A 24,963-nucleotide genomic window follows, 5' to 3' on the forward strand; every position below is an offset into this window, starting at 1 on the left:
AATATGTCAAAATGTATCAAACTGTACATTTTCTTTTTTTTTTCTGCTTTATCTTCCTAAACCCCCCCTGTACATAGTTGTATATCTTAGTTGCAGGTCCTTCAAGTTGTGGGATGTGGGACGCTGCCTCAACGTGGCCTGACGAGCGGTGCCATGTCTGCGCCCAGGATCTGAACCCTGGGCCACCGCAGCGGAGTGCATGAACTTAACCACTCGGCCATGGAGCCGTCCCCTAAACTGCACATTTTAAATACCTGCAGTTTACTGTATGTGAACTATACTTCAATAAAGCTATAAAAAGAAAACAAAGTGGGAGGTCCTAAAACAAACAAAAAGAAATACAACAAACTTCTGGACAGTCTACTCATACAGTAGTTATCTCTAGCCTTAAATCATTCAAAAAAAATCCAACATATCAACCATATCTGCAGAGGATGCTTTCTGCAAGCATAAGTTACACTCTAAGGGTAAGTCATATGCTAAACATTACACAAGCACTAGGGACTAGGAGGTAGGTGATAAATAAAAAACAAACAACAAATAAAAAAAGTTTTTTAAAATACAAAGCAGACCTAAAAAACAAGACTTTATAAAACCTTTTGAAAAAAGTGCTGTCTCTAAATCAGATGGCATTTTGATAAGCCTCATTCTTTAAAGTCCCTCCACACGCCCAATCTTAAAGGCTGTCTAAGTGTCTGTGCTGCAGGAGATGTCCCACTTCATTCTTTGGGGCTTACAGAGGCTCAAGAGGTGAAAGAGTCACATGAAATGCTTTCATACAATGGCTGGTGCTATCACAGAACATCCTGTCCTACCTGTAATATCCTAAGAAACTTCGTGAGTTCTTTTTATAAGGTTCACAGGAATAATAAAGAATCTCTCTTCTGTTATCTTACTTCTAAAATAATGATTACAGCATTGATAAGAAACAGTCTATTGCCAATGCTGCTTTAGTGTTCTAGTCTCAGTAATGTCAAAGCAACCATCCAGAATCACAATCAACAAACACACGTAGGCCCTGTTTACAGGGGAAATCAAAACCCAAGGCTCACATAACTGATCATAAGCCTCTAGTCAAAACACTACTTTAACAAATTATAAGAGCACTGCATTAGGAGTAGTTACACTCACAAGGCCTCAGGCTTTGCTGTAAAAAATACAGAGGTGCTAATTCTGACTTTACTAATTACCAGCTATGTAACGCTCGCCAAGTTCTGAGTGCCTCTTCCATGCCGTGCCTTGTTCTAGGTACTGGTGGTATAAAGTCCCTGGATCACAGAGCTTACATTCTAATGGGAAAGAAATCAGTGCACAAGCAAGTAATCAGTGATTTCAGACAATGGTGAACACCAGAAAAAAAATAAAGGTAGGGTCGGGAGATTTGGGGGAGGGGGCAGTAGTCAATCCTCTTGAAGATTAAATGAAACAACCTTTAAAACCTCCTGGCACAACCGTGAACCAAGAGGAGACATCTCTGCCCTTCACTACGCCTGGGGATGAGGATGCTTACCTAACACCCCAGGAGCAGTGAGAAGCCGTGAGCACTTATGAAGTACTTCGGCAGAGCATACAAAGGCTGACTCATAAGTATAACTTTTTGTCATTAACGAAAACATTCTTTAACAGAGAAGGGAGAAAAGCTGCAAATTGTCATGACAGGACTCTGAACACAGGACCAGAACGTTATTCAATTCATGCTTTAAACAAATAACATAACGGAAGGTATCAATATCACACAGACAATATCTGAGCAATTTAGTTTTGACAGGAAGATTCTGAAATCAAATTATATCCTAATTTAAATATATTGTTTGAACATAGGTAACTAGGATACCTGAACAGCAACATATTAGCTATATAACTGTAATTCATATCTATTCTCAATTGTATTAAGCTAATAATTATATATGTTTAATTAGGTATAATTATTCCAATAGTGCTATTCCAAAAAGTAAAAATACTCAGGTTGCACATTTTGGCTCCAGAATTGCAATGAGAAGTCTGCTTTCCTCAACATAATTCCAAGTTTCTTAATACTTAAAGAACTAAGATAATTATTTTCCAACATATGTGGATAGAATTCACACCAATGTAAATTTGCATGTTTACAAGAAATATATTCTTCAAATCATAACATGACAAAAGCAAATCTGAGAGAAAATTACATTCCAAAATAAGAAACCAGAGTTGCGTATTAGGAGTAAATCCTCACCCAAAATATCAAGACTATATAAAACAGAGCTCTGATTTATCAAACACAAATATCCCGGAATAAAAAAAAATTTGAATAAAAATTATAAATGAATGTCTTCCATGATTTATTTGTAGAGTTATAAGTCTATAACAAGAAAAAAGCTTTTAGGATAAAGGACAATGTCAGCTTTAAAAAGACAGCATGAGATCTTGGTTACACCCTGCCACTTCTTCCAGAAATCATTTTCACTTTGCATAGCTAAAAGTTTGAACAATTAAACTGCAGACATTAAGTTTCATTTTAGAAGTGATTGTGATAAGCAGAATTCTAACAATGTCCCCCCAAGATCCCCATCTCCTGATTATTCATTCAACTGAGGCACTGTCCTGCAGATGGAATTAAGGTTACTGATCTACTGGCCCTAAAATATGGAGATTATCTTGGATGGTCAGGGTGGGCCCGATGTAATCACATGAGTCCTTAAAAGCAGAAGAGGACAGAAGCGTCAGTCAGAGCTGTGGCAGAAGGGGAAGGGGAGATTTCAATCATGAAAAGCATTTGACAAGCTGTTGATAGCTCCTGAGATAACAGGGCCACATGCAAGGATAGAAGAGGTCTCCAGAAGCTAAGGGTGGACCCAAGCAGACAGCAAGGAAACAGGGACCTTGGTCCCATAACTACAAGGAAGTGGATTCAGTCAACACCCTAAATGAGCTTGTAAGTGGATTCTTCCCCAGAGCCTCCGGTATGGAATGCAGCTCTGCTGACACCTTGATCTTAGCCCAGTGAGACTCCTGGTTGGACTTTCGACCTACAGAAAGTATGAGATAATACATTTGTGTTGTTTTAAATCTCCAAGTTTATGGTAATATGGTAGAGCAGCAGTAGAAAACTAATACAGTGATCAAATCCCCTGTAGAATGAAATAACTTTCACATTAACCCCTGGCCAAAACACATCCACCAACAGAAACACTTTATCTTCCTGGCATTAAGGAATGAGATGCTTCCCTCATTCAATATCTCAACGAGATACTGAATTTTTTTTTTTAAGATTGACACCTGATATAACATCTGTTGCCAATCATTTTTTTCTTCTTTTTCTCCCCAAAGCCCCCCAGTACGTAGTTATATATTCTAGTTATAGGTCCTTCTAGTTCTGCTATGTGGGATGCCACCTCAGCATGGCTTGAGGAGCAGTGCTAGGTCCCCACCCAGCATCCAAACTGGGAAAACCCCGGGCCGCTGAAGTAGAGTGCGTGAACCTAACTGTTTGGCCACAGAGCCAACCCCTCAACTGAATTTTTTGATACCTGGTGTTTGGGTTTCCAAGTGATAAAACTTATTAAAAACTTTACTTTTTGTTGTTGTTGTTGTTAAGAAGATTAGCCCTGAGCTAACATCTGTGCCAACATTCCTCTACTTTGTATGTGGGCTGCTGCACAGCATGGCTTGAGAAGTGGTGTATATCCACAGCCAGGATCCGAACCCATGAACCAGGGCCACTGAGGTGGAGTGTGCCAAACTTAACCACTACGCCACAGGGCCAGCCCCTTAAAAACCATTTTTAATGAAAAGTCTTAAATTTTATTAAACCAAGGTTTTTCCTAGTTTCTTAATCTAAGTAACAATGTTTCCTTGACTGACTAGGGTCTATTTTGAACACACCATTTCTGTGCCATCCTACCAAAAGATGATGCCTTCAAATTCTAGTAATATAGTATCATGAAAAAATTACAGAATTTAAACTCTTATAAACCTGGTGTGAATTCCAACTCCATGCTTACTATCATGAGTCGCTAAACAAACCACTGAACTTCCCAGCTCAGCCTCCTCTCCATTAGAAAGAGGTAAGTGATAGCAGAGGGTAAACAAGAGAACACATGTGATATGCCCAGCACTAACGGGCTCCAGAGAACAGCAGCAGTGTTCTATTACTAAACGACCTCAGACCACTGGGCTTTGTTTAACTCTTTTGCTGTCTTTAGTCTCTGGACAAAGCCATCATTTTTGCCCCTTCTCAGCTGCTTTAGTCTTACATCTGAGACAAGTTAACAGGCTTCAGATAAAATGCGAGGATGGCTACACAGTCCTGAGCAGAGTGGAGTCCACAGTTATTATACTCCTCTTCATACTGCTCAGGGGTCTATGTTCTTCTAAGCTCACAGCTATAATTGGGGAGACAGAGTTAGCACAATTTACTTCTCCACACAAATAGTATGTTACTTCTTTAATAACTAATGTTATTCTTAATATAAAAAGATGATTAGAGCATCACAGCTGAGTGAGCTTCCCCAGTAATCTCTCCCCTCCAACATACAATGGACAGGACATTCATACTCCAACAGAGGACATCCAAACACAACACAAAAAACATCTGAGAGACCCACGCAGCCATACGATGCAGGGCAGAGAGGCTAGAGCCCCCCTCAGAGGAGGTGGAACAGGGTAAGAGAAAACTTCACTCCCTCCCATACAGGCTGCAATCTGGGACAGGGGGAGGCCTCCTAGAGGGAAGAAACAGGGAAGGAGACACAGGAACATCAAGGACCCCCCGAGGGCCCTTGCAGCCTAGAGGGAAGACCTCTACCCGGGCAAAAGCTTTCGTGGTGTGGTGACCTTATCAAGCCAACACCCCAGGAGAGCAGATAGTGAGAGCAGAGCGAGAAAACCCTGAAAGCATGCAGGAGAAAGAGTCCCTCCCCCTCAGCCACCCAGCGCAGCTCCAGCCCCTGGGATCTCAGCTGCAGGGAGAGGGCTCAGAACATGGGGCTCTTGACCCCCACCCCGTGGTGAGAGGCGGTAATGTGATCAAATAACACCAGGATGCAAAAAAACAGAGCCACTCCCTCTAGCAATATCAAACATTATATTAGTTCTCCAGACCAGAGAAAAAATGACAAGTACCTAAGGACACAAAAATATGTAATCTAAATGACAAAGAATTCAAAATAGCTATCATCAAAAAACTCAAGTTAAAAGACAATGTAGAGAAACAATTCAATGAGTTCAGAAGCTACTTCATGAGAGATTGAAACTATAAAGGAGAATCAATCAGAAATATTAGAGATGAAAGACACGATGGAAGAAATAAACAAAATACAGATTCCCTGAATGCTCACACAGACATCATAGAGGGGTGTATCAGCATAATTGAAGACAGACATGTTGAAATGCTCCAGGTAGAGGAGGAGAGAGAACTAAGACTAAAAAGAAATTTTAAAAGTCTCCAAGAAATATCCAACTCAATTAGGAAATGCAACATAAGAATTATAGGTATACAGAAGGAGAAGAGAAGAAGAATGGAGCAGAAACTGTGTTCAAAGAAATACTAGCAGAGAACTTCCCAAACCTAGGGAAGGAGATGAAAAGCCATGTGGAAGAGGCTGCCAGATCTCCTAAATATGTCAATGTAAAAAGACCGACTACAAGGCATATAGTAGTGAAAGTGGCAAAAGCGAATGCAAAGAAAGAATACTAAGGGCAGCAAGGCAGAAGAAAATAACCTACAAAGGCTTTCAGTGGATTTCTCTGCAGAAGCCTTACAATCTAGGAGAGACTGGAATGACATATTCAAATCTTTGAAAGACAAAAACTTTCAGCCAAGAATACTCTATCCAGTGAAAATATCCTTCAGATATGATGGATAAATGAAAACTTTCCCAGACAAACATAAGCTAAGGGAGTTTATAGCCATGAGACTGCCCCACACACAAAAAATCCTCAAGAAGGCCCTTAATACCTGAAAAAAAAAGGGGAGACAGGGGTTACAAGCATGGAGTAAGGAGATAAATAGGTAGAATCACAGCAGGAGAGCAAATACTCAAGTATAGCATTAAAGACAAAGCGAAGGGAAAATACCAAAAACAAACATAATCAGGTCATTTCAACCACGAACTCATAACACAAGATGGAATAAGATGTGAGAAAAACAACTTAGTGAGGGAAGAGGAAAGGGACTGAATCGGTTTAATCTTGGTTGGTTGTCTTTTTGTTTTGATCCTAGTTTCTTGCCTTGCAGAAGCTCTTTAGTCTGAGGAAGTCTCACTTGTTTATTTTTTCTTTTGTTTCCCTTGTCTGAGAAGACATGGTTTTCAAAAAGATCCTTTATGTTCAATGTCAAAGAGTCTTCCAGGGGTTTTATGGTTTCAGGACTTATCTTCAAGTCCTTGATCCATTTTGAGTTTATTTTTGTGTATGGCATGAGATAATGGTCTACTTTCATTCTTTTGCATGTGGCTGTCCAGTTTTCCCAACACCATTTATTGAAGAGACTGTCTTTTCTCCATTGTATGTTCTTTGCACCTTTGTCGAAGATTAACTGTCCATATACGTGCAGTTTTATTTCTGGGCTTTCAGTTCTGTTCCATTGATCTGTGTGTCTGTTTCTGTATCAGTACCATGCTGTTTTGATCACTATGGCTTTGTAGTACATTTTGAAGTCAGGGATTGTGATGCCTCCAGCTTTTTTCTTTTTTCCTCAGGACTGCTTTAGCACTTCGGGGTCTTTGGTTGCCCCAAATGAATTTTAGGATTCTTTGTTCATGAAGAATGTCATTGGGAAAGATTAGGAAAATCATGCAACCCTCTTCCTGTCAGGTTCCCAGAATGCTGGTGGCCAAGTTTACATCATCCCCCTCCCGCACCCCCACAGGAGCTTTGAAAACTGTCTCTGAAGAAACCTATTGGCCCAAAAGAAAAGATCTGCAACTGCCGACCTTTAGCCCTCACTCACCCCAATGAAAGAGCTGAGTTCCCGCACAATCACCTAGAATGAAGGCCACCACTGACAAGTCCTGACCCACGAACAGACCTTCCAGTCAATTTTTTAGTGACTCATTATTAAACATGAAATGACAACCAAGGAGTACCAGATATTTGAAAAAAGGTTCCATCACAGAAGATAAAGCTCAAAACAAACAGAAAAATAACTTTGGGTAAACAAACTATGCTGAGAACAGAACAAAATTTCAAAATACATTTATAATTGATAACCTCAGAGAGAAGACATTGTATTCATGAAACAAGAACAGAGCGCTACAAAAAAAGAACATTCAGAAAGCAAGAACATGTTCTCGGACTGACAGCAGAAATAATAATTTGAATATTCAACAAAAGGATTGAAAAGATGAAAGTGAAGAAGTCTCCTTGAGAACAGAATAAAAAGATAAGAGCTGTAAAACAGGAAGGCATAGGAAGGAAGAAGGCTGGGGGAAGAAGGAAAGAGGAGGAGGAGGGGGAAGGGGGAAGGTGGGGATGAAGGAGGAGAGAAAGAAAGAGAAGTGGGGAAGGAGGAGAGAGAAAGGGGCTCGATTAAGGATGTTTAACATCTATTTAGCAGGAATTCCAGAAGCCCACGCAAAAAAGGAAAGAAATTATCAAAGAAATAGTGCAAAAAGCACAAAACATCAAAAAAACTCAAGCCAAAGGACAAATTTCCGGATGGAAAAAGCCCATCAAATAAATGGAAAAGACAAACACCAGGCACATTAAGTATAAAACTTCAAAACACCATATAGAGACAATCCTACAATTTCCAGGGGGAAAAAATCAAGAGAAAGAAGCATTGAAATATTCAACAGACACACTACTGGACTGTTCAACAGCAAGGAGTTTAAAATTCCAAAGGATGATAATTTCTAAGTGAGAATTCTAGACTCCGCCACACTATCAAACAAGTGTGAGGATAGAATGAAAATATTTTCAGATGTGCGATGTCTCAAAAGATACCTCTCTTTCCCTCTTTCTTAGAAGGAAAGAGCGTTTCATTAAAATGTAGTAAATCAACAGAGTTAGACTTGGAGTCCAAAACTAGAGAGAGGTGAAAGAAATTCTCATGACAGTGGTTCCAGGACAACAGCTATGCAACAGGCCTAAAGAACGGCAAGTCCAGACCAAAGCGGGGGGGGGGGGGGGGGGGGGGGGGGGGGGGGGGGGCAGAGAGCTCCAGAGGGAGAGCTCAGAGAAAACAATGAGTCCACAGCTACCTGAGACATCTGAGAGGAGTTTTACTGCTGTCACAGAAACTGAAGATGAATCAGTGACAGGTACATTAAAAAAAGTCAAGTAAATAAGAAGAAAAAAGGCACTTCTTAATTCCAAGGAAAAACAAACGTTTTTATAGAGAAATGTAATAATAATATACTACTGACTTCATCTGAACCATATCTACAAGATCATAACAATGTGAACACTGAATATCTTACCATAACTACATTGAGGGGATAGGCAAGGAAAAGAGAGACAGGTACTAAGTTAAATTGTCATCTTCTGAAGTAAGAAGTCATCACTAAAACTGAAAACAAATCAAGAAACAGCAGTACACGTAACCATGTTGTTTAGAAATGCGGAGTAAAATACCAGAAGAAAATGCTCAAAAAGTTGAAAGTAGATGACTCTGGGACAGTGGCAACTGGGAGTACAGAAGGGTGCTCTTTTAGTATAAGCATTGTTTACTTTCAAACCATATACAGGTATTAGACTAAACATTAAGTTTTTAAAAATGTGTTAAAACAACAGAAACAAAAATAAGAGTAATTGTGGATCAAGGTAGAGTTCTAGCCCAAGGGCTATGGGACCTTTGCCAGGTGTTACCTTTCAGAGACAGATAGAAAGTAGAATGAGGGTTGCCAGAGGCTGGGTAGAGAGGGAATGGCAGATTGTTTTAATGGGTACAGAGTTTTAGTTTTGCAAAATGAAAACACTTCTAGATATGGATGGTGGTAATGGTTGCACAGCAATGTGAATGTACTTAATGTCAATGAACTGTACACTTAAAAATGGCTAAGATGATAAATTTTATGTTATATGTTTCTACAATTTAAAATAAAATTACTATTTGCATAGCCATGTCACAAAACTGTAGCAAGTTTTTTCCTCAAAAATCTTACAAAATTAAAGGCTAAATGATCAAATTTACCATATCTCTCGTTGAAAACATATAGGCACAACAGTTTACTAGATTTGACGAGAAAAGGAAAAAATAAGTAAAGAAAAGTCCTCGGAGCCCACTATGCCCATACCCAGATGGTGCTCCTCTCATCACCCCTCATCCATCCTCCTTTTGGGTCCCAGCAGTCTCCCCATCACTGAGCCACTGGCTGGGCACGTCTCCCACAGCCCAGGTTCATCTCAGACAATGCAGGAGTCCAACTTGATGCCAAACCCAGCCAATATTTCTAGGAAGTCAATTCATTTTGATTCCATCTTCTTCCTCAAAACCCCAAGGTCCCACCCACTTCCTATTCTCTGTACATCCTAAAACTCTCTCTAAAAATAAGACTTCTTTGGGGCTGGCCTGGCGGCACAGCGGTTAAGTTCATGCACTCCACTTAAGCAGCCCAGGGTTCACCGGTTCAGATCCCAGGCACGGACCTATGCACCACTCATGAGCCATGCTGTGGCAGGCGTCTCACATATAAAGTAGAGGAGGATGGGCACAGATGTTAGCTCAGGGCCAGTCTTCCTCAGAAAAAACAGGAGGGTTGACAGCAGATGTTACCTCATGGCTAATCTTCCTCAAATAAAAAAATAAGCAAAAACGAAAAAGAAATCTAAAAAAATAAATAAAAATAAAAGTAAGACTCCATCATAGGACCAAGCCTGAACACCACCTAATTTGAAACTCTAATCCACAGCAAAATCTTCCAGAGCCCCAGGCCCTCCAAAGAATGTTTTCTACTAGTATGCTCTGGCCTCACTCAGCTTGGCCCAGCCCTAACGCACCCTGCAGAGTGCTTAAGAACTATCCGGACAGCTAAACTTGCAGATACCCAGGCCCCACTCTGAGAGATTTTCACTCAGCAGGCCTAACATGGGGCTTCAGAACACGCATTTAAAACAAGCACCGCAAGTGATCTAATGCAGCCTGGCGCTAACCAAGACCCTGAAGCCCCAAACCAACTAATGCCTTGGATACAAACTCCATATCATCTGTGCCTAAATTTATGAGGATACTCTTAGCTTCCCTCCATCATTCCTTACAGAGAGATGCGTGAATAATGTGAACATTCACTCTACTGGATAGATTAACGTCTTCATCACAGTGCAGCTTAGTTTACACCTGTCCTCAGGGCTGCACCGCATCTGCCCCCACTGACCTCACAGCTATGACAATCTTGTAAGAAGAAAGGAGACTTCCTAACAGAGGAAAAAAGGTTTCTTCAGAGGCAAGCTGCAGCCTGATTCACTTTCTAAAGGATTTCCTGCCATACACCTCTTTCAGCTAACCTTTTAAAAGAAAAAAACAGGCTTTAAATGTTTCCAATAACGGATTTCTGTTCTAATTGTTTTGTCATTTCAAATTTATCATTGTCTGACATTATCCACGCCTACTTGACTGGTTTAAAAAGAAAAAAGGAGTCGTAAAACAGTATATTTAGAACTTCCTGGATGTTTAAAAAGTATGAATTTTAAATTCTGAACAAATCAATATTGTTTTCTGTATTCAAAATGCATATGAACACGCCAACTATTTTCAATTACAAGTGACTCATTTCTGCACCAGACATGTCCAAGGACTAAGGCAAGAGCAATCTGATAAGAGAAAAAAAAGGTAATTTGAATAATGCAGTGTAATGGAAAGATCAGTGGACACTGGGCCTGCCGTGTTCCAAGGCCGGTTCTGCCATGGCTTGGCTGTGTGACCCGCTGGTGGGGCCAAGGGCAATTACTTCCCTGTCTGTAACAATGATGGAGGATATACATCAACCTATGACTTCACAGAGGCATTGGAAAGACAACACTGTGCACGAAATGACTTAAGCTGCTGCCACTTCAAAAGAATACATTCCAAATTGCCCCAGATTGTGTTCTTTTTGAAGTACTGGCAGGTGTTGTACACTGCCAGGTTCTTTCCATTTACTCAGGTGATTCACTGAGGACCTGCTCTGCACAAGCCTTTATGCTAGGAACTGAGGACTAGAGAAGAAAGCAAAGTGTTAAGGTATGTCTAATGTGTTCTACATATTTGCAACCTAGCTGGAGAAACAAAGTCTATCTAATGATTTCACCATTTCTAGGCGGCAGAGTGAGTGGTTCAAACAGTGCTATGGATCGATGATTCTTTCAGTCCTCTTGTCCACGAGACAGTAAATACACCGTTTATCAATCCGAAGACAAAATGAGCAAACATGTGGATGTCTGGTGCCTAGTCCCTGTGACAGTAGACTGTTATGGGAGCTCAGTAAAGGGAAAGATGTGGGGAAAAAAAAAGCTTCTCAGAGAAGGTATCTGTTAAGTATGCTAGATATCTCACTGACACTCTCTTTCAATCCTTAAAACAATCTTGTGAAGTAGTAAATTCTCATTTACAGATGAAAAACTGATTCAGAGATACTAAGTAACATGGCCAGGACACAAAGCAACCAGCAAGGTCAGGATTTGAATCTAAGTCTGTTCTGACTAAAAAAGCCTGAGGGCTCTCAGCTCTACCATGGATGTGATCAGCGTGTAAAGAGGGGGAGAGGGGAGGAAGGCATTCTGGGTAGAAGGATCAAAAGAAGTCCAAGCTTGAAGTTAAAAGAGGGTGGCCAACTCTGGTAGAGTAGGGGAAAAAAGCATTGGGCAGTTACGTGAAATAAAGTTAGGGATAGATTGTGAAGCAGCTAGAATACAGATGGCTAAGAAATGTGAGCTTAATTCTATCGGTCAGTAAGATGAAATTGTAAACAGAGGAGCAGAGGATGAAACCAGGGCATTAGGAAGGTGAACTTGATAGCAGGACAGAGATGAACTGGAGAAAACGCATGTGATAATATAGAAAAATTATTATTTAAAATTCCAAGCAGTTTGATATTTGAATAAACCCAGTAGTAATACTAAATCTCTTGTATGGATCTTTGTTAAAACACACATCTAGGCACATTTTAAAAAATGGCTATTATGTCCTACTAATTCTTATATGGATCAGAAACCACTTCCACCTCCAAATGCATCTAAGAAAAGAATACTCCTTAGGTGAGAGGCCCTATCTAAAAACCCGTCAGAGCAGGAAGGGCCAGAAAGAAGGAAGAAGAGCAGAGGCTCCAACTCACAAACTCCTTACTAAAGAAAAACAAAGTTGCACAAAAGTTGTGTCTTCACATTTACAGAAGTGCTCAACACTTTTTTCCAGGAGAAAAAAGGGAAGGACTGACAAATTAGAGAAGGACTTTCATATAACCCCACATTTCCTTTTTCATCTAAACAAATGTAGAGTTTCCACTTCTCACAAAAATCAATACAAAAGCATCAGCCTCACCACTTAAGGGCCAAATTTCCTTTCTCTTTTACAGATATAGAGCTCTTTTTTTTATTTTCGGTCTGGACTGGTGAATTTAGTGCCTCTTTGGCAGCTCATAAACAATCGTAACTCTCAAATTCTCCATCCCATTCAATCTTTGCCACAGGAAAATTCAATTGCATTCCGTAACCTAATGCTGAGCTGCATCAAGCCAGGGCTGCATACTGCTTAAACACACCTGAGACCTGGGGTAGGATCATATTAAACTCTTTAGTGACTATCAGATAGACCACAATAACCTAATTAGCAAGCAGAGCACAGGAAACACTTGCCCAGCCATTATCTTAGTCAAAAACACTTTGTGGGACTCATTCACCAACAAAGTGATCACCTTGCAAAGGGAAACTGGGAGAGAATAAGGAAACTTGGCGAGGAAAATGTGGAGGGAAGCATGCAGCTGGGGTTTTTCAAAGAGAATTACGGTACACAGAAGTGGCAAAGGTAAAAAGTAATCATCATCCTTCCTGCAAAATATCTGATGTTGAGCAGAGCACCTCACTTCCAATTCTGCACCCCTAACTTTAAACTGAACCTTCCAGAAAGTTAAGTGAGCTTGCGCTTCTGGGGAGCACAGGAAGTGCCCAAACCACACTGTGAGATCCTCATATCCCTACAAAGGAAATGTGATACCAATGCCTAAGTACGAAGACATTTTAACTTATTCAGGGAGGAATAAGTTTCTCAAGAATTACATTTGCTTCCGCTGCCAAAGACATTCTTGGTCTACGGCCACTGGATTTTCAAACAGTCCCGAGGTAAAGCATTAAAACCAAAGTGAGGAGAAGAAAGTTATTCACAGGTAAGAAAAGTGTAAGGGCTGAGGGTCATGCTAAGGGAAATACATGTTTTTTATTTATCCAGGACAAGCCGAAACCCCTACAAATACCTAACTTACAACTCTAACGACCAAAGCCTTTTTATTTCTCAAAGCCTCAAGAACTTGGTTTTACCGAAAAGTCAATCTGCGGTGCCAAAACTACCGCGATTAGCCTCTGGCTGTCAATGCGGACTGAAGAACCTACTTTACGCTTGCGCTGTGTAAAATTTAAAGCCAAGTAAATCTTCCAGGATCTTACGAGTACTGACTGTACTTTCCATTTCCCCTGCATCCTAAAGACTGGTCAGGCAGGCTTCGATGCCCAGCGAGAGAAAGGTGTGTCAATTTGTGCGTGGACTCAAAGGTGCAGCCGCTCTGGGCCCATTAAAATAAGAAAAAAACTTCCCTTCCAGCTCAGCTAAACTGTAAGGATAAATTTAGCCGCCACCTCTCCAAAAAAAAGTGGGGAGGAGCGCGCCTCGAAGGGCTGCACCCAAACGCCGACCCCGGCGCGCCGGGAGCCGGTCGGCAGCTTCGCCGTCCCGCCGGGGGCGCCGAGGCCGGGCGGGGCGGGGAAGGGCTGGCGGGACCGTCGCTCCCCGGCCCGCGGCGACGCGGGCGGGGCCTCGGGGCGGCCGCAGCCCACACGCTCCCGGAAGGGCCGCGCCGGGCGAGGAAGGCGGGGAGGGCGCGGGGCTCGCACCCGGCCCGCCGACCGGACTCGGGAGTCCTCCCGCAGGCCGGCGGCCCGCACCTGCCGCCCCGCCCGCCGCCCCTCGGGCCGTCTCGGTCAACGGCCTCCGGCCCGCGGGACTCACAGCTTCAGCTGCTCGTAGGTCGTCGCCGCCATCCTGCACCAGCACCTCCTTCCTCCTCTTTCCGCCCGCCCCGCGCCGCCACCTGGGCCACGGCGCCCCCAGTCACCAGGGCACGGCGGCTGCAGCGCTCGGCCTCGTCCCGCCCCTCTGCCCGCCCCGCCCGGCCTGCTAGCGAACGGGAGGCGGCGGTGGACAAACTTAGTGCGCGCGCACTAGTGAATGCAAGACGTGCTGCCCCAGGCGGTGCATTGGAGCGCAGGGGAGAGCGCGAGACGTCGCCGCGGCGGATTGGCGGAGCGCGTTTGCTGGGGAAAGGCGGAGCATGGGCAGCCGTGGGCCCGCGCCGCGGCGGCTCGCGCAGGGGCAGAGATGTCGTGGTTGTGTCGACGAGCGTGTTGAAGCTGTGTAAGAGGTGATCTACATTACAGTGCAAGTTGTGCCAGCACGGGGCCAGTGGCGCAATGGATAACGCGTCTGACTACGGATCAGAAGATTCTAGGTTCGACTCCTGGCTGGCTCGAGGTGTGCTTTTTGCCACATCTCTTTTTGAGACTACAGGATCTCCTTGGAAAGGACTATGGCTAAAGTGTAGAAGTTGAATATCTTTAATTTTAACCCTACTTAGCCCGAAATGTCAACTTTTAAGCTGTGTTTGGAACCCGAAGTTGTGTGAGGTGGTTTGTAAATTGCAAAGCGCCTTATTAACGATGTACAGTACATGAGGAGTCTCTGTAAATGGGGTACATATAGGAAAACACCTGGAAAGGTGGCTTTTTGGAGTCGGGGTGTACTGTGGCCCGAGGTTAGCTAGCAGATGACACAAAAGCGCATTTTAGGCAGCAGTTCTGGCCTTTTTTCCCGTAGAGCGGAAGCCCCTGTGGTGAAATGGAAAGCGGCGCAGTCCCAGTTTCCCAGGATGGGGTGGGCTCCCGCTCTACCCCTCTGCGGAGAAGGAAACCCTGCAGCGCGCCTGCGCGCGTTAGAGGGGGTCCGCAAAGTGTCAGGAGTCTACAACCCCGTCCTCGGAGCTCCGGGTCCAGAGGTAACCTGGCCACCCAATTCCGTCGGGAAACCTTAAAACAGCGGTGTTTTTACAGTAAGAAGGCCCTAGATAATCTAGTATATTACCCATTTTCTAGGTGCCTGGCTCGAAGAACTGAGGCGGCCCGAAATGTCTACCGCAGACGGGACTCGAACCTAAGGAATGGCTGAGACGTCGAACACTGTCCGTTAACCAACCAATCGATCAATCAATTATCTCTCCAATATGTTTTTTCCTCCTGAAGAAATTTTAGAAAATTTGTAAAATACGGAAAGTTATTGGGAATAAAAATAACGCGAATTCCCATCCCGAGATTATTACATCCCATCATTTTTTTCCCATAGACTTTTTTTTCTTCCACACTTTTTAAAATATGGGTATACCTATACCCATATTTTTCCAAATTTGGGGTTGTGCTAGAAATGCCTTTGTGTCCTCATTTTGTCCCCGTAGCTTTTTGTCTGAGATTTAAGGTCATTAAATATTGTCTGCAGATATCCCATTGGAGAACTAGGTATTTTAAGCACTACCCTTTTGTTGGGAATCTGGGTTATTGTCAGTTTAACACTTTATAAAAATAACCCTCTGTGGAATTATTTCTGAATGTCTTATAAATTTCTAGATGTGGGATGATCAGATGGACATTTTTAACGTCCATTTCATGGACATTTTAAAGACTTTTGGTACATATTTTCAAATTGCCCCCCCCAAAAATTAAACCAATACACACTTCCATCAACAGCATGTTTCCTTGCATGCTAACCCACACTGAGTATTATAAATTTCATTATGATTTCTTTGCAATTTTCATAATTGAAAAACAGAACTTCCTTTTACTTATTACTTGATGTATATATTTTCTCTTGATGTGTGTACTCCATTTTTTCTTATCCATTTGTTAGACTTTTTAATATATTAAGGATATGAATTCTGGCTATCAAACACATTACAATCTTTTTCCAGTTTATCATTTACCTTTTCCTTATAATACTTTTGAACCTAGGGTAATTTTCACTTTTATATATTCCAATTTACCAAGATTTACTTTACGGTTTCTTCTATTGCCTATGTACTCTTTTGAAAATGTTTTTTGTTTGTATTGTTTTTTCCATTTACTTTAATTCATTTGTAAATAAATTTTGTTAGTCGTCCCAATGGAAAGATCAATTAAGGGTTAAAGCCTGTCGCTCTTATTGAGCAATCATGGGCTCTAAGCTCTTTACTTGCACTAATTGAATCAATCTTATAACAATCCCTTAAGGGAAGTTTGGTTGTTATCCCCATTTTTGCATGTGAGGGAACTAAGTTTGCTTAAGATCATTGAGCAATTAGGAGGCAGAGCCTGAGTTACAACCTGAGTCTAGGCTCTTGATCCCAAAGCCGTCCCACCTGTGGATAATGCATGTCAGAGTGGACTCAGGCCCACTTCCCTGTCCGGGCATGAATGGCGATCACATACGCACCTCACCCCTTTCTCCCCTGCTAGTTAGCAATCAGAAGACCTCATCTCTAGTCCTATGATGATTCTACTCACCAGACCTTTCCTCTCCTTTAATAAAACAGGGATTTAAGTTGCAGCCTATCTCGTAAGGCTTTAAGGAAAGAATGTTTCCAGCTGGACAGCCACCTCCCTGCAGAGAGCTCCCACCTGTGCTCTCTGAACACGTCACCATGTAGAAATTCTGTCACCGCAGAACTAAGAGACACAAAGCCTGACCTTTCTTTGCCAATTGTGTAACACAAGCCAAGGCCTCTGTCAACATCAGTGAGACTGAAAAACAGAAACTGATCCAGGCAGAAACAGGCATTCTTTTGGGGTTTTTAAATGCTAAACAAGCCAAAATCGAATTCTAGGGAAAGCAACATTCAGGAGAAGAAATCAGCCAAGGATAGGTAATATAAATTGACCTCTTTACCAAGTTTTTTCTATAGCAAAATTATGTTACCTATGTAAATAGAAATATTTTACAAAATCTGCAGAGGCTTCCCATGGAAACAATCCCAGCTACAGATGAAGCTTGTTGGTACCATCCAAATGCTCTCTGCAGCCCACTTTTACATCCATACTTCTACAGGAGAGTGTGGCTCCCGAATGCTGCGCCCACGCATGGACTTTTATTCATTCTGCCTGTTGTGGGGTCTGCATTCCTGCTAAGTCTCCAAACTGGGTGTGTTCCCTCTCTCTCTCCATCATAGGCCTGCTGTGGGCCAGGTCCCATGGGCAACACAGGGCCCACAGCAGCCTGTCCTTGCGGACTTGGATCAGTTGGAGGAATATGTGTGTAACCAAGTGGTGGGTTGCGTTAGGCTGCCTTACACACCTGGGGGTATCTACATAACCAGGACTTCTGAAAGTGTTGCACACTTGGGCTGTCACATACCTGGGATCTTCTCCTGGACCAGATCTCTCTGGCTTCTTTTTCTCTCAGAGTATGATGTACTCTAAATATTTTTTTACACTTAGAGTCCAAGGTCCAAATCACTTTTACGTATGAACCACTACTGTTTTCAACCCAGGAAAAATGCAAACCCTACTTTTAGCAATGCCTGAAGAAAATGCACTTAATATCCCCAGGATATTCTTTCATTTCCACCCAAAAAGTTTGTTGGCCTCTGTGGTAGGCTGAATAGTGCCCACCTCCCAAGATGTCTTGTCCTACTCCCCAGGGCCTGTGTGTGTCTTCTCTTACAAGGTATGAGAGACTTGGCAGATGTGCTTAAGGGTCATGAGACAAAGGGATTATCCTAGATTATGTGGGCGTGCCCAGTGTAATTGCAACAGTCCTTAACGAAGCAAGGTTGGAGAGGAGGTGTGCCAACCAAAGTCAGAGTGATGCAGCTGAGGAATGTGGGCAGCCTCTAGAAGCGAGAAAAGAGCAAGGAATGGCTTCTCCCCTGGCACCTCCAGAAGCAATGCAGCTCTGCTAACATCCCTGTAAGGCCTGTCTCTCTGGAACTGTAGGATAATAAATTTGTGTTGTTTTAAGTCATTAAGTTTGGTTATTTGTTAAGGAAGTAGTAGGAAACCAACACAGTCTCCAAACAGAGAGCAGCGAGAAGCCCTTCCTCATCCTCACAATGAGTCTGTTAGGCTAAGTAGCTGTAATGAACAAATACACTGAAGGACAAGTTATGGCCCCCAGCAGCCAGAGGGTCAAACAGCTCCCTCTGCGTGAGACTGCCCAGGATGGAATCTCTGCTCTATTTACTGGGTACTTATCGTCTAGAAAGTTATTTCACCCTTCTGTGTCTCAGCTGCCGTGTCGGTAAAACGAGGGATTATAAGGAATATGGTCCTTGGAACAGTATCTAGTATTTGAGGAGCACCCAATAAATGTCAGCTGTTACTGTTGCTCCTGCTTCAATCCTGGAATTTCAAACCAAACCAGATTCCCCACTGCTTCAGCCCAAATGGCCCAAAGACCTGAGCCAGCTAGCATTTGTCATGACTGTGCCATCTCTTGCCAGCTCCAAGTTCAGGGGTGTCATTTTGATAGCCTGAAAATTGGCCATCCTGGGAGTGTTTACGTCATAGAAGCCAGCAAACACTCCCAATCAGGGCTTAATTTTTTTCCCCCCAAAAGCTGATTTACTAGCACACCATGGCACAGACCACCCTTTTACCTGACTGAATTTTTTCCTCGCTTGTAGCACCAGGGTCATAGAAAACAGCAGCCTATGTTTATAAAATCAGAAGAACTTCTCTCCTCACTTAAAAAGATGTTTTATTTTCAAGTAAGACAACCACAACAATCAGCATCCTCACTCTCAGCTCTCCCATGTCTTTGGTACATGGGACCTGGCAACCACCGGAACGAAACTGAAGCCTAAAACAAGCCCATGGAGCAGTGAAAGGCAAGTAGCCGACCATCTCCCTCACCCCAAGGATTCTAACCACACGCTCAACCCCTTCACTCTGCAAGTCCTGCCTTCCTGCCCGTGCTTGCCTCAAATCTAGAGGGCCACTCACCTCTCAGATTCTTTGGTCATAACCTCATTAGAAAAAATCAACATACACAAAAGGGAAGGAGACACTGCATGCCACTGCAGCATGACCTTAAGAGTCTCAGTATTAAGGACTCGGTTGAAGAAACTGCCGATTCTTGGAAAATGATTCTCCAAGGGTCTCTCACATTCCTACACAACTGCCTTAGTTCCAGACTATCTTTTCAAAGATGTCTGTGAACAGTCTTGGATGGTAGAGACAGTGTCTCTCTCTGGAGCAAAAGTCAGGCAGGCTTATCACCCATCATAAAAGACTGTGGTTCACTAGGGTTGGGTTTCCTCTTGCAACGCAGGCCACTGCGTGTGCAGGTATCACCTGGCCCTCTTCATGGGGCCCTGCAGGAACCGGAGCTCAGGGAACAACTGCAAATGCTGATAAACTGAAATGCTACTGCTGTTGCTGTGAGTAATAAACTGTCCTTTGTCTCTGACTCAGGAGTCTCATAACTTCTGCCAGTGTAAGTGAACATAAGTGAGGCCATCTTGTTACACTAAATAACCCTTTCCTAGTTACAACCTTTCTAACATGTGATCATTATAAATTGCTGCAGGCTTTCAGAATTTTCCGGCCCTGATCCTGTGCATGTACCCCTGCTGAGATAAGAAGGCCTCCAGGAAGAACGAACACCTGTAGGAACAATGGGAGATCTGGAGCCTGTCACGTACATTTCTAAACCCCCTCCTTACTGCCCATTTTCCCTATATAACTGCCTCAAGATTCTGTAATCCTTGAAGATGGGTTTTTAGACATTAGTCAGCTGTCTTCTAATTAGCTGGCTAATCTAATCTAATTAAAACTTCCTTTCTTGATCCCTAACTCGTTGCGATTAATTGGCTCAGACCACAGTGAGCAGAGCAAGCCCACTGCTTGATATCACCAGGATCCATGAAACCATGGCATACTAGCTTATTTAGCTTACAAGTAGGGTAAACTCTGAAACCCTTCACAGTTTTGGTTTTTTTTTTAAGGTTTTATTTTTCCTTTTTCTCCCAAACCCTGCCTGGTACATAACTGTGTATATTTTTTTTAGTTGTGGGTCTTTCTAGTTGTGGCATGTGGGATGCCGCCTCAGCATGGCCGGACGAGCAGTGTCATGTCTATGCCCAGGATTCGAACCAGCGAAATCCTGGGCCGCCAAAGCAGAGAATGCGAACTTAACCACTCGGGCCCAGGTCTGCCCCCTCTTCACAGTTTTGTGGGGGGTTTTTTGTTTTTTTTGAGGAAGATTAGCCCTGAGCTAACATCTGTTGCCAATCCTCCTCTTTTTGCTGAGGAAGACAGGCCCTGAGCTAACATCCGTGCCCATCTTCCTCTACTTTATATGTGGGATGCCTACCACAGCATGGTGTAGCAAGCGGTGCCGTGTCTGCACCCAGGATCTGAACCAGCAAACCACGGGCCACCGAAGCGGAACGTGCACACTTAACCGCTGCGCCACCGGGCCAGCCCGTCCTTCACAGTTTTGACACTTTTGTGTTCCTTTAAGAATCCACAGCTATAAAAGACCAAATCCAATTAGCAAAAAGCACTGGCTGCTGACTCCACACACAGAAAAGACGACCCAGGAAACATCATTATGTTGGAGAGCACTTTAATGATCTACAAATTGATGCAGTTTTATTGTCATGATATTTTGAATTTTATAGTAACAGTAAAATTTTGAGTAATTTTATAGTAACAATATTTTGAAGAATTTTATAGTAACAGTAAAATTTGGAATAATTTCATAGTAACAATATTTTGAATAATTTTATAGTAAAAGAAGAGACAGAGGAATATAATTTCCCTGCACAGTGAAATTTTCATACACCATATGGAAATTTCCCACATCTGTCCAGTTCTGGCTCAGAATAATACATAGCTAATATATTTTACTCATTTTTTCTATTACTTTTAAAAGTTACTTCAAATAGTAACTGGGGAATTAGGACCTATTCCTGGCACAAAGGAGAGTACAAAGAATTTGGTTTCCTGGCAGACAGAGTTTTAACAAGCGCATCAAGCAACAACAGTTTGGGGGTCAAGCTGAGCACACATTCTTTGCAAGGGTACCAGCAACTATCACAGCTCTCTTTCGGGCACATGGGAAACGGCACACAAAAACAGCCGGGCAAAGACTGAATTCCAAATAATTCCCTCAAGTCCTAACATTTCTGTCTCTCCTTTTGTAAGTGTGACCTGAGCCCATGAAAACAAGGTGATGGCAACACTTGAAGGTGATCAGAACACCTTGCTTATCTCATTGGCCACCCAGGTCTCAATGACATCATCTCAGTGGACTCAGCTGAAACAAGTTTTCGCTCGAGCACTAACCACGGAGAAACGGAACCTGCTGCCATGTACAGGCAATGACCCAGACAGGACTAAATGCTCCTCCGTGTTAAGAGATGAAGCAATCACTCTACTCAATGACAGAGGGGGGAAGAACATGAGAGAGAGAGAGAGAATATCCTGATCTAGGAGGCCAAACTGGGTTACTGGCTTTTCTCAGACCACCCAGGCAGTTTCTGAATGGCCCTAGCTAGGGGGGGAAAAAAGACAAGAAAAAACTAAAGGGCAAAATGAGGCAAAGGAGAATGCTGGAGGCGGGCTTTGGGGTCTAGAATCAGGTCATAATTCTCCTCGTTGATCTAAAGTCCAAGAGCTGTCTAGAGAACTCAGGAAGGGCTATTTGCTTTACCTTTTAAGACAAACTTATTCATCCTGGTCTACCAGGTGCCTGTGTTTACCTTCTACGTGCCTATAAATACAACCTCATTACAGTTCTATTTTGCTAGAAACTTATAGAACATTTAAAATACCAGGTAGGTGGCCATCTCTTCATGGCTTTTCTGCATGGGCCCGAGGAGGAGAGAAACAAGTGGGGCAAGATTCCTACTCGGTGTCCTCTCCAGGGATGCTGATAAGACAAGTTGCTGCCCTGATTTCTAGAACGTCTGGAAATTCTCTTACGGCTCTTCTTCAACGATTTAAAATGCCATATTTGCAGAGCTATCTGAATCACTTCAATCAAGGCCACTTTAAAAATTTCATTTAAAAAATTAATCACAGACTGTTTAACTAATTAGTTACCCAACTTGCAAACAAGTCTCTGCCACTTCTGACAGTGGCTCCGAGGCAATTTCTTCACTCTGTTTTGACTTGGAAGTGGAGCGAAGGTGTGTCAGCAAGGCCAGAGACGTTCCTCAGTTGGCACAGGCAGGTTAAGACACACCGGCTGGCTTCATTTGCCCACCAGCCTTGCCAAAGCTGAGCTGAGCAGGTCGGTGGAAGGGAGAGGTATGACCCCAGGGTTCACTTTGCAGGCCCCATGCATTTACGAGTTTTCAGGAGGCCCAGCCCATGAAAAGGAACCAATGAAAGCACAGGGCCCGGGCTGAAGTGACATGTGGCCAAAGAATTCCAACAGAATGAATTTAATAGTAACGGAAAAGACAACCCATGGTGCCAATTCTGTGCTTCTTAAAGCAACTGCTACCAAATGAGTGAAAATAAGGCCTAGAAGTGGTGCCAAGAGCAGTGAAAAGTCTGTGCGTCCCATGTGCCTTTGGGCTCCACTGACCACCCTCTGTGGCACCAACACCCAGTCCCCTGGCTCTGGGTGTGGGGTGAGGGGGTGGAGAGCAGACGCCAGATGCATCTCCTGGCCTGGCTGGCAGTGGTGAGACAGCCCCACCCTCCTGTGACAAGGCCACGGGGCCCTCTCCACAGGCTGAGAGAGCAAATGCCAGCCAATCTTTTTTTTTCTTTCTTTTCTTTTACAGCTTCTTCTCATTGAAATACCAAGGGGTATTGACCTCTGGCCTCAGGAACGTGACATGCAGGGCAAATTCTGCCTCTTCAGTGGCCTTGAAATCTTGCCAGCGTGTGGCCCTCCCTTAGCCCTTGCCACGCCAGGGTGGCACTGTGCTGAAATGCATAAGGCTATAGCACCTCGTTTCAATCAGATCTATTCCCAGTTGCCCTTCAGTTAAGAATACAGTGGCCTGGCCTGCTGGAGTCTAGCCTGTGTGAAGCCAGAGATTCCTAACATAGCTAGGAAGGTATCTGAGTCCAGGGTGAGGGCCGAGCACCTCCTTAATCTGCCATGTGGTAAAGCTCTTATCTGTGAGGTATTTTGTGTGTGTGGAAGATTGAAAGCGGAGGAAAACAAAAAAAGAAAAAACAAACAAAAACATGTACCTTATACCGGTTTCCTCAAACATAATGCCTGTGCCAAGAACTGGGCAAGAGAGAAACCTGTGAAATGAATATCATAACTTACCCTGAGGCCCTCCCTCTCATGCTGGCCTAGAGACCTCACACACACAAAAACTATCCTCCTTTACCAAGCGCTGGCTCTCAGTCTGCGAGCAGGACTTCACACTGTTAAATAAGCGAAAACAGGCACAAGAGATGTCCCCCCATAGCATCTGGAGTCTTGCCTTTGCAGGAGGGACTCCAAAGTCACAGACTCTGGAGAGCTCCAGATAAAAAGCACAAACAAGGGGCCAGAAGAGCCTGGTGCCTGCACCAAGTTCTCGTCCCGAAGCACAATTTGCTAGGACAGGGCAAATCTCCATCGGGCCCCCAGCTGCCTGGAAGGGAGTGAAGATTTGCAGCGGCACACGGTACGCTGTCGGGGGACGAGCAGGAAACCCTGTCTCGCTTATTTCAAAACTTAGCTCTGGCTGAGCAAGTAAATTCTCCCTAAGATACAGAGCACATGTTAGGGCTTCCCTCTTGCAATAATGCAATTAAAATTTGCAGCCATTCTACAGAAAAATCGAAGCTCGACATGGGGGGGGGGGGCAGTGTGTGTACATATGCGTGTGTGTACATGCACCCGGGGCAGGAGGGGGTGTTTGGGTGCAGGGACTTTCCTAAGCGGAGGGAAAGGGTTGAATGTATTGGCAGCTGAAATCTCTCTTCACAGGATATTGTGAAATACATTCAACGCAAACCTTTCCCTCTGAAGCACGAACTGTTACCAGAGTGGACAGGAGGGTTCATTCAGGTACGCTGATGCAATCTCCTGTCACATGCCACACACTTGCTGGAGTGTCGTCCTGAGTAATCTGGTGAGGGTGTGGCAGCGGAGAAAGGCACTTGGAAAATACACACAGACAGGCAGGGTCCACCTCCCAGGTTAAAGGCCAGGGATCCCACGTGGATGTGCAGGAACTCGCCAGCCTACCCTCCTTCCCCTCTAGCCCAATTCCACCCCAGGGGCCACTGGAATTAACAGGCAGATTTCTCATCGTGCAACCCTGGCTTTTCATCCCCGCCGTGATGTCTGTGAGAGGCTCCGGCTAGAAGCGGTGCTGGTGAAGGGCTGTGGACGAGGGGCCTTTCTCCAGCCTCTTCACGTGGCAGGAGTGACAGAATAGGTGGTCCTCCAGTGGGTAGCAGCGGTGACCGTCTTCATCATTGAGCTCCAGCCCACAGTCCTGGGGTAAGGCAAAAATGTCCAGTGGTAGCAAAACAAAATAAATGGACTGCAAGACTGACACAGAGGCCACAGTCCCCACAACTAGCAGAAGGTGCTGTGTGATTCCATCCGGGTGGAAAATGCTGGTGCAGAAACACACAGCTCCTGCCCAGGGCGGGTCTGGACTGTGCTGTCCGACACGCAAGCCACATGTTGCTCTCGAGTACTTGAAATGGGGTGGATCAGAACTGGGATGTGATATCAGCGTAAACATACACCACATTTCCAAAACTTAGGACAAAAAAAGATGTAAAATATCTCATGAAAAACTTCTTAGATGACGTTGAAATAACATTTTTGATATATGGGTTGAGTGAAATATCACAAAAATGAAT

The 24,963-nt window shown here is 43.7% G+C and overlaps 2 protein-coding genes, 1 long non-coding RNA gene and 1 other non-coding gene across 4 annotated transcripts in view; 2 read left to right on the plus strand and 2 right to left on the minus strand.

The window, feature by feature from the left end:
- Positions 1 to 14,338, minus strand: part of SACM1L (SAC1 like phosphatidylinositide phosphatase) — a 61,100-nt gene extending 46,762 nt beyond the window's left edge. The window contains exon 1 of the mRNA XM_023620576.2: positions 14,111 to 14,338. Within this exon, the coding sequence (XP_023476344.1) occupies positions 14,111 to 14,142 (32 nt within the window). The 5' untranslated portion in view covers positions 14,143 to 14,338. The remainder of the gene's footprint in view (positions 1 to 14,110) is intronic.
- On the plus strand, positions 14,325 to 16,307 carry LOC138918048 (uncharacterized). The gene is made up of 3 exons (XR_011426930.1): positions 14,325 to 14,632; positions 14,975 to 15,152; positions 15,250 to 16,307. It is a non-coding gene; the product is annotated as an uncharacterized lncRNA (long non-coding RNA).
- Positions 14,558 to 14,630, plus strand: TRNAR-ACG (transfer RNA arginine (anticodon ACG)). Its single transcript has one exon. It is a non-coding gene; the product is annotated as a tRNA-Arg (tRNA).
- A 4,425-nt stretch (positions 16,308 to 20,732) lies between the features above and the next one.
- LIMD1 (LIM domain containing 1) overlaps positions 20,733 to 24,963 on the minus strand; it is a 66,186-nt gene continuing 61,955 nt past the window's right edge. Inside the window, exon 8 of the mRNA XM_023620578.2 lies at positions 20,733 to 24,587. Within this exon, the coding sequence (XP_023476346.2) occupies positions 24,450 to 24,587 (138 nt within the window). The 3' untranslated portion in view covers positions 20,733 to 24,449. The remainder of the gene's footprint in view (positions 24,588 to 24,963) is intronic.

Source organism: Equus caballus, chromosome 16 (genome assembly GCF_041296265.1).
Source record: "Equus caballus isolate H_3958 breed thoroughbred chromosome 16, TB-T2T, whole genome shotgun sequence".
Classification (NCBI taxonomy): Eukaryota; Metazoa; Chordata; class Mammalia; order Perissodactyla; family Equidae; genus Equus; species Equus caballus.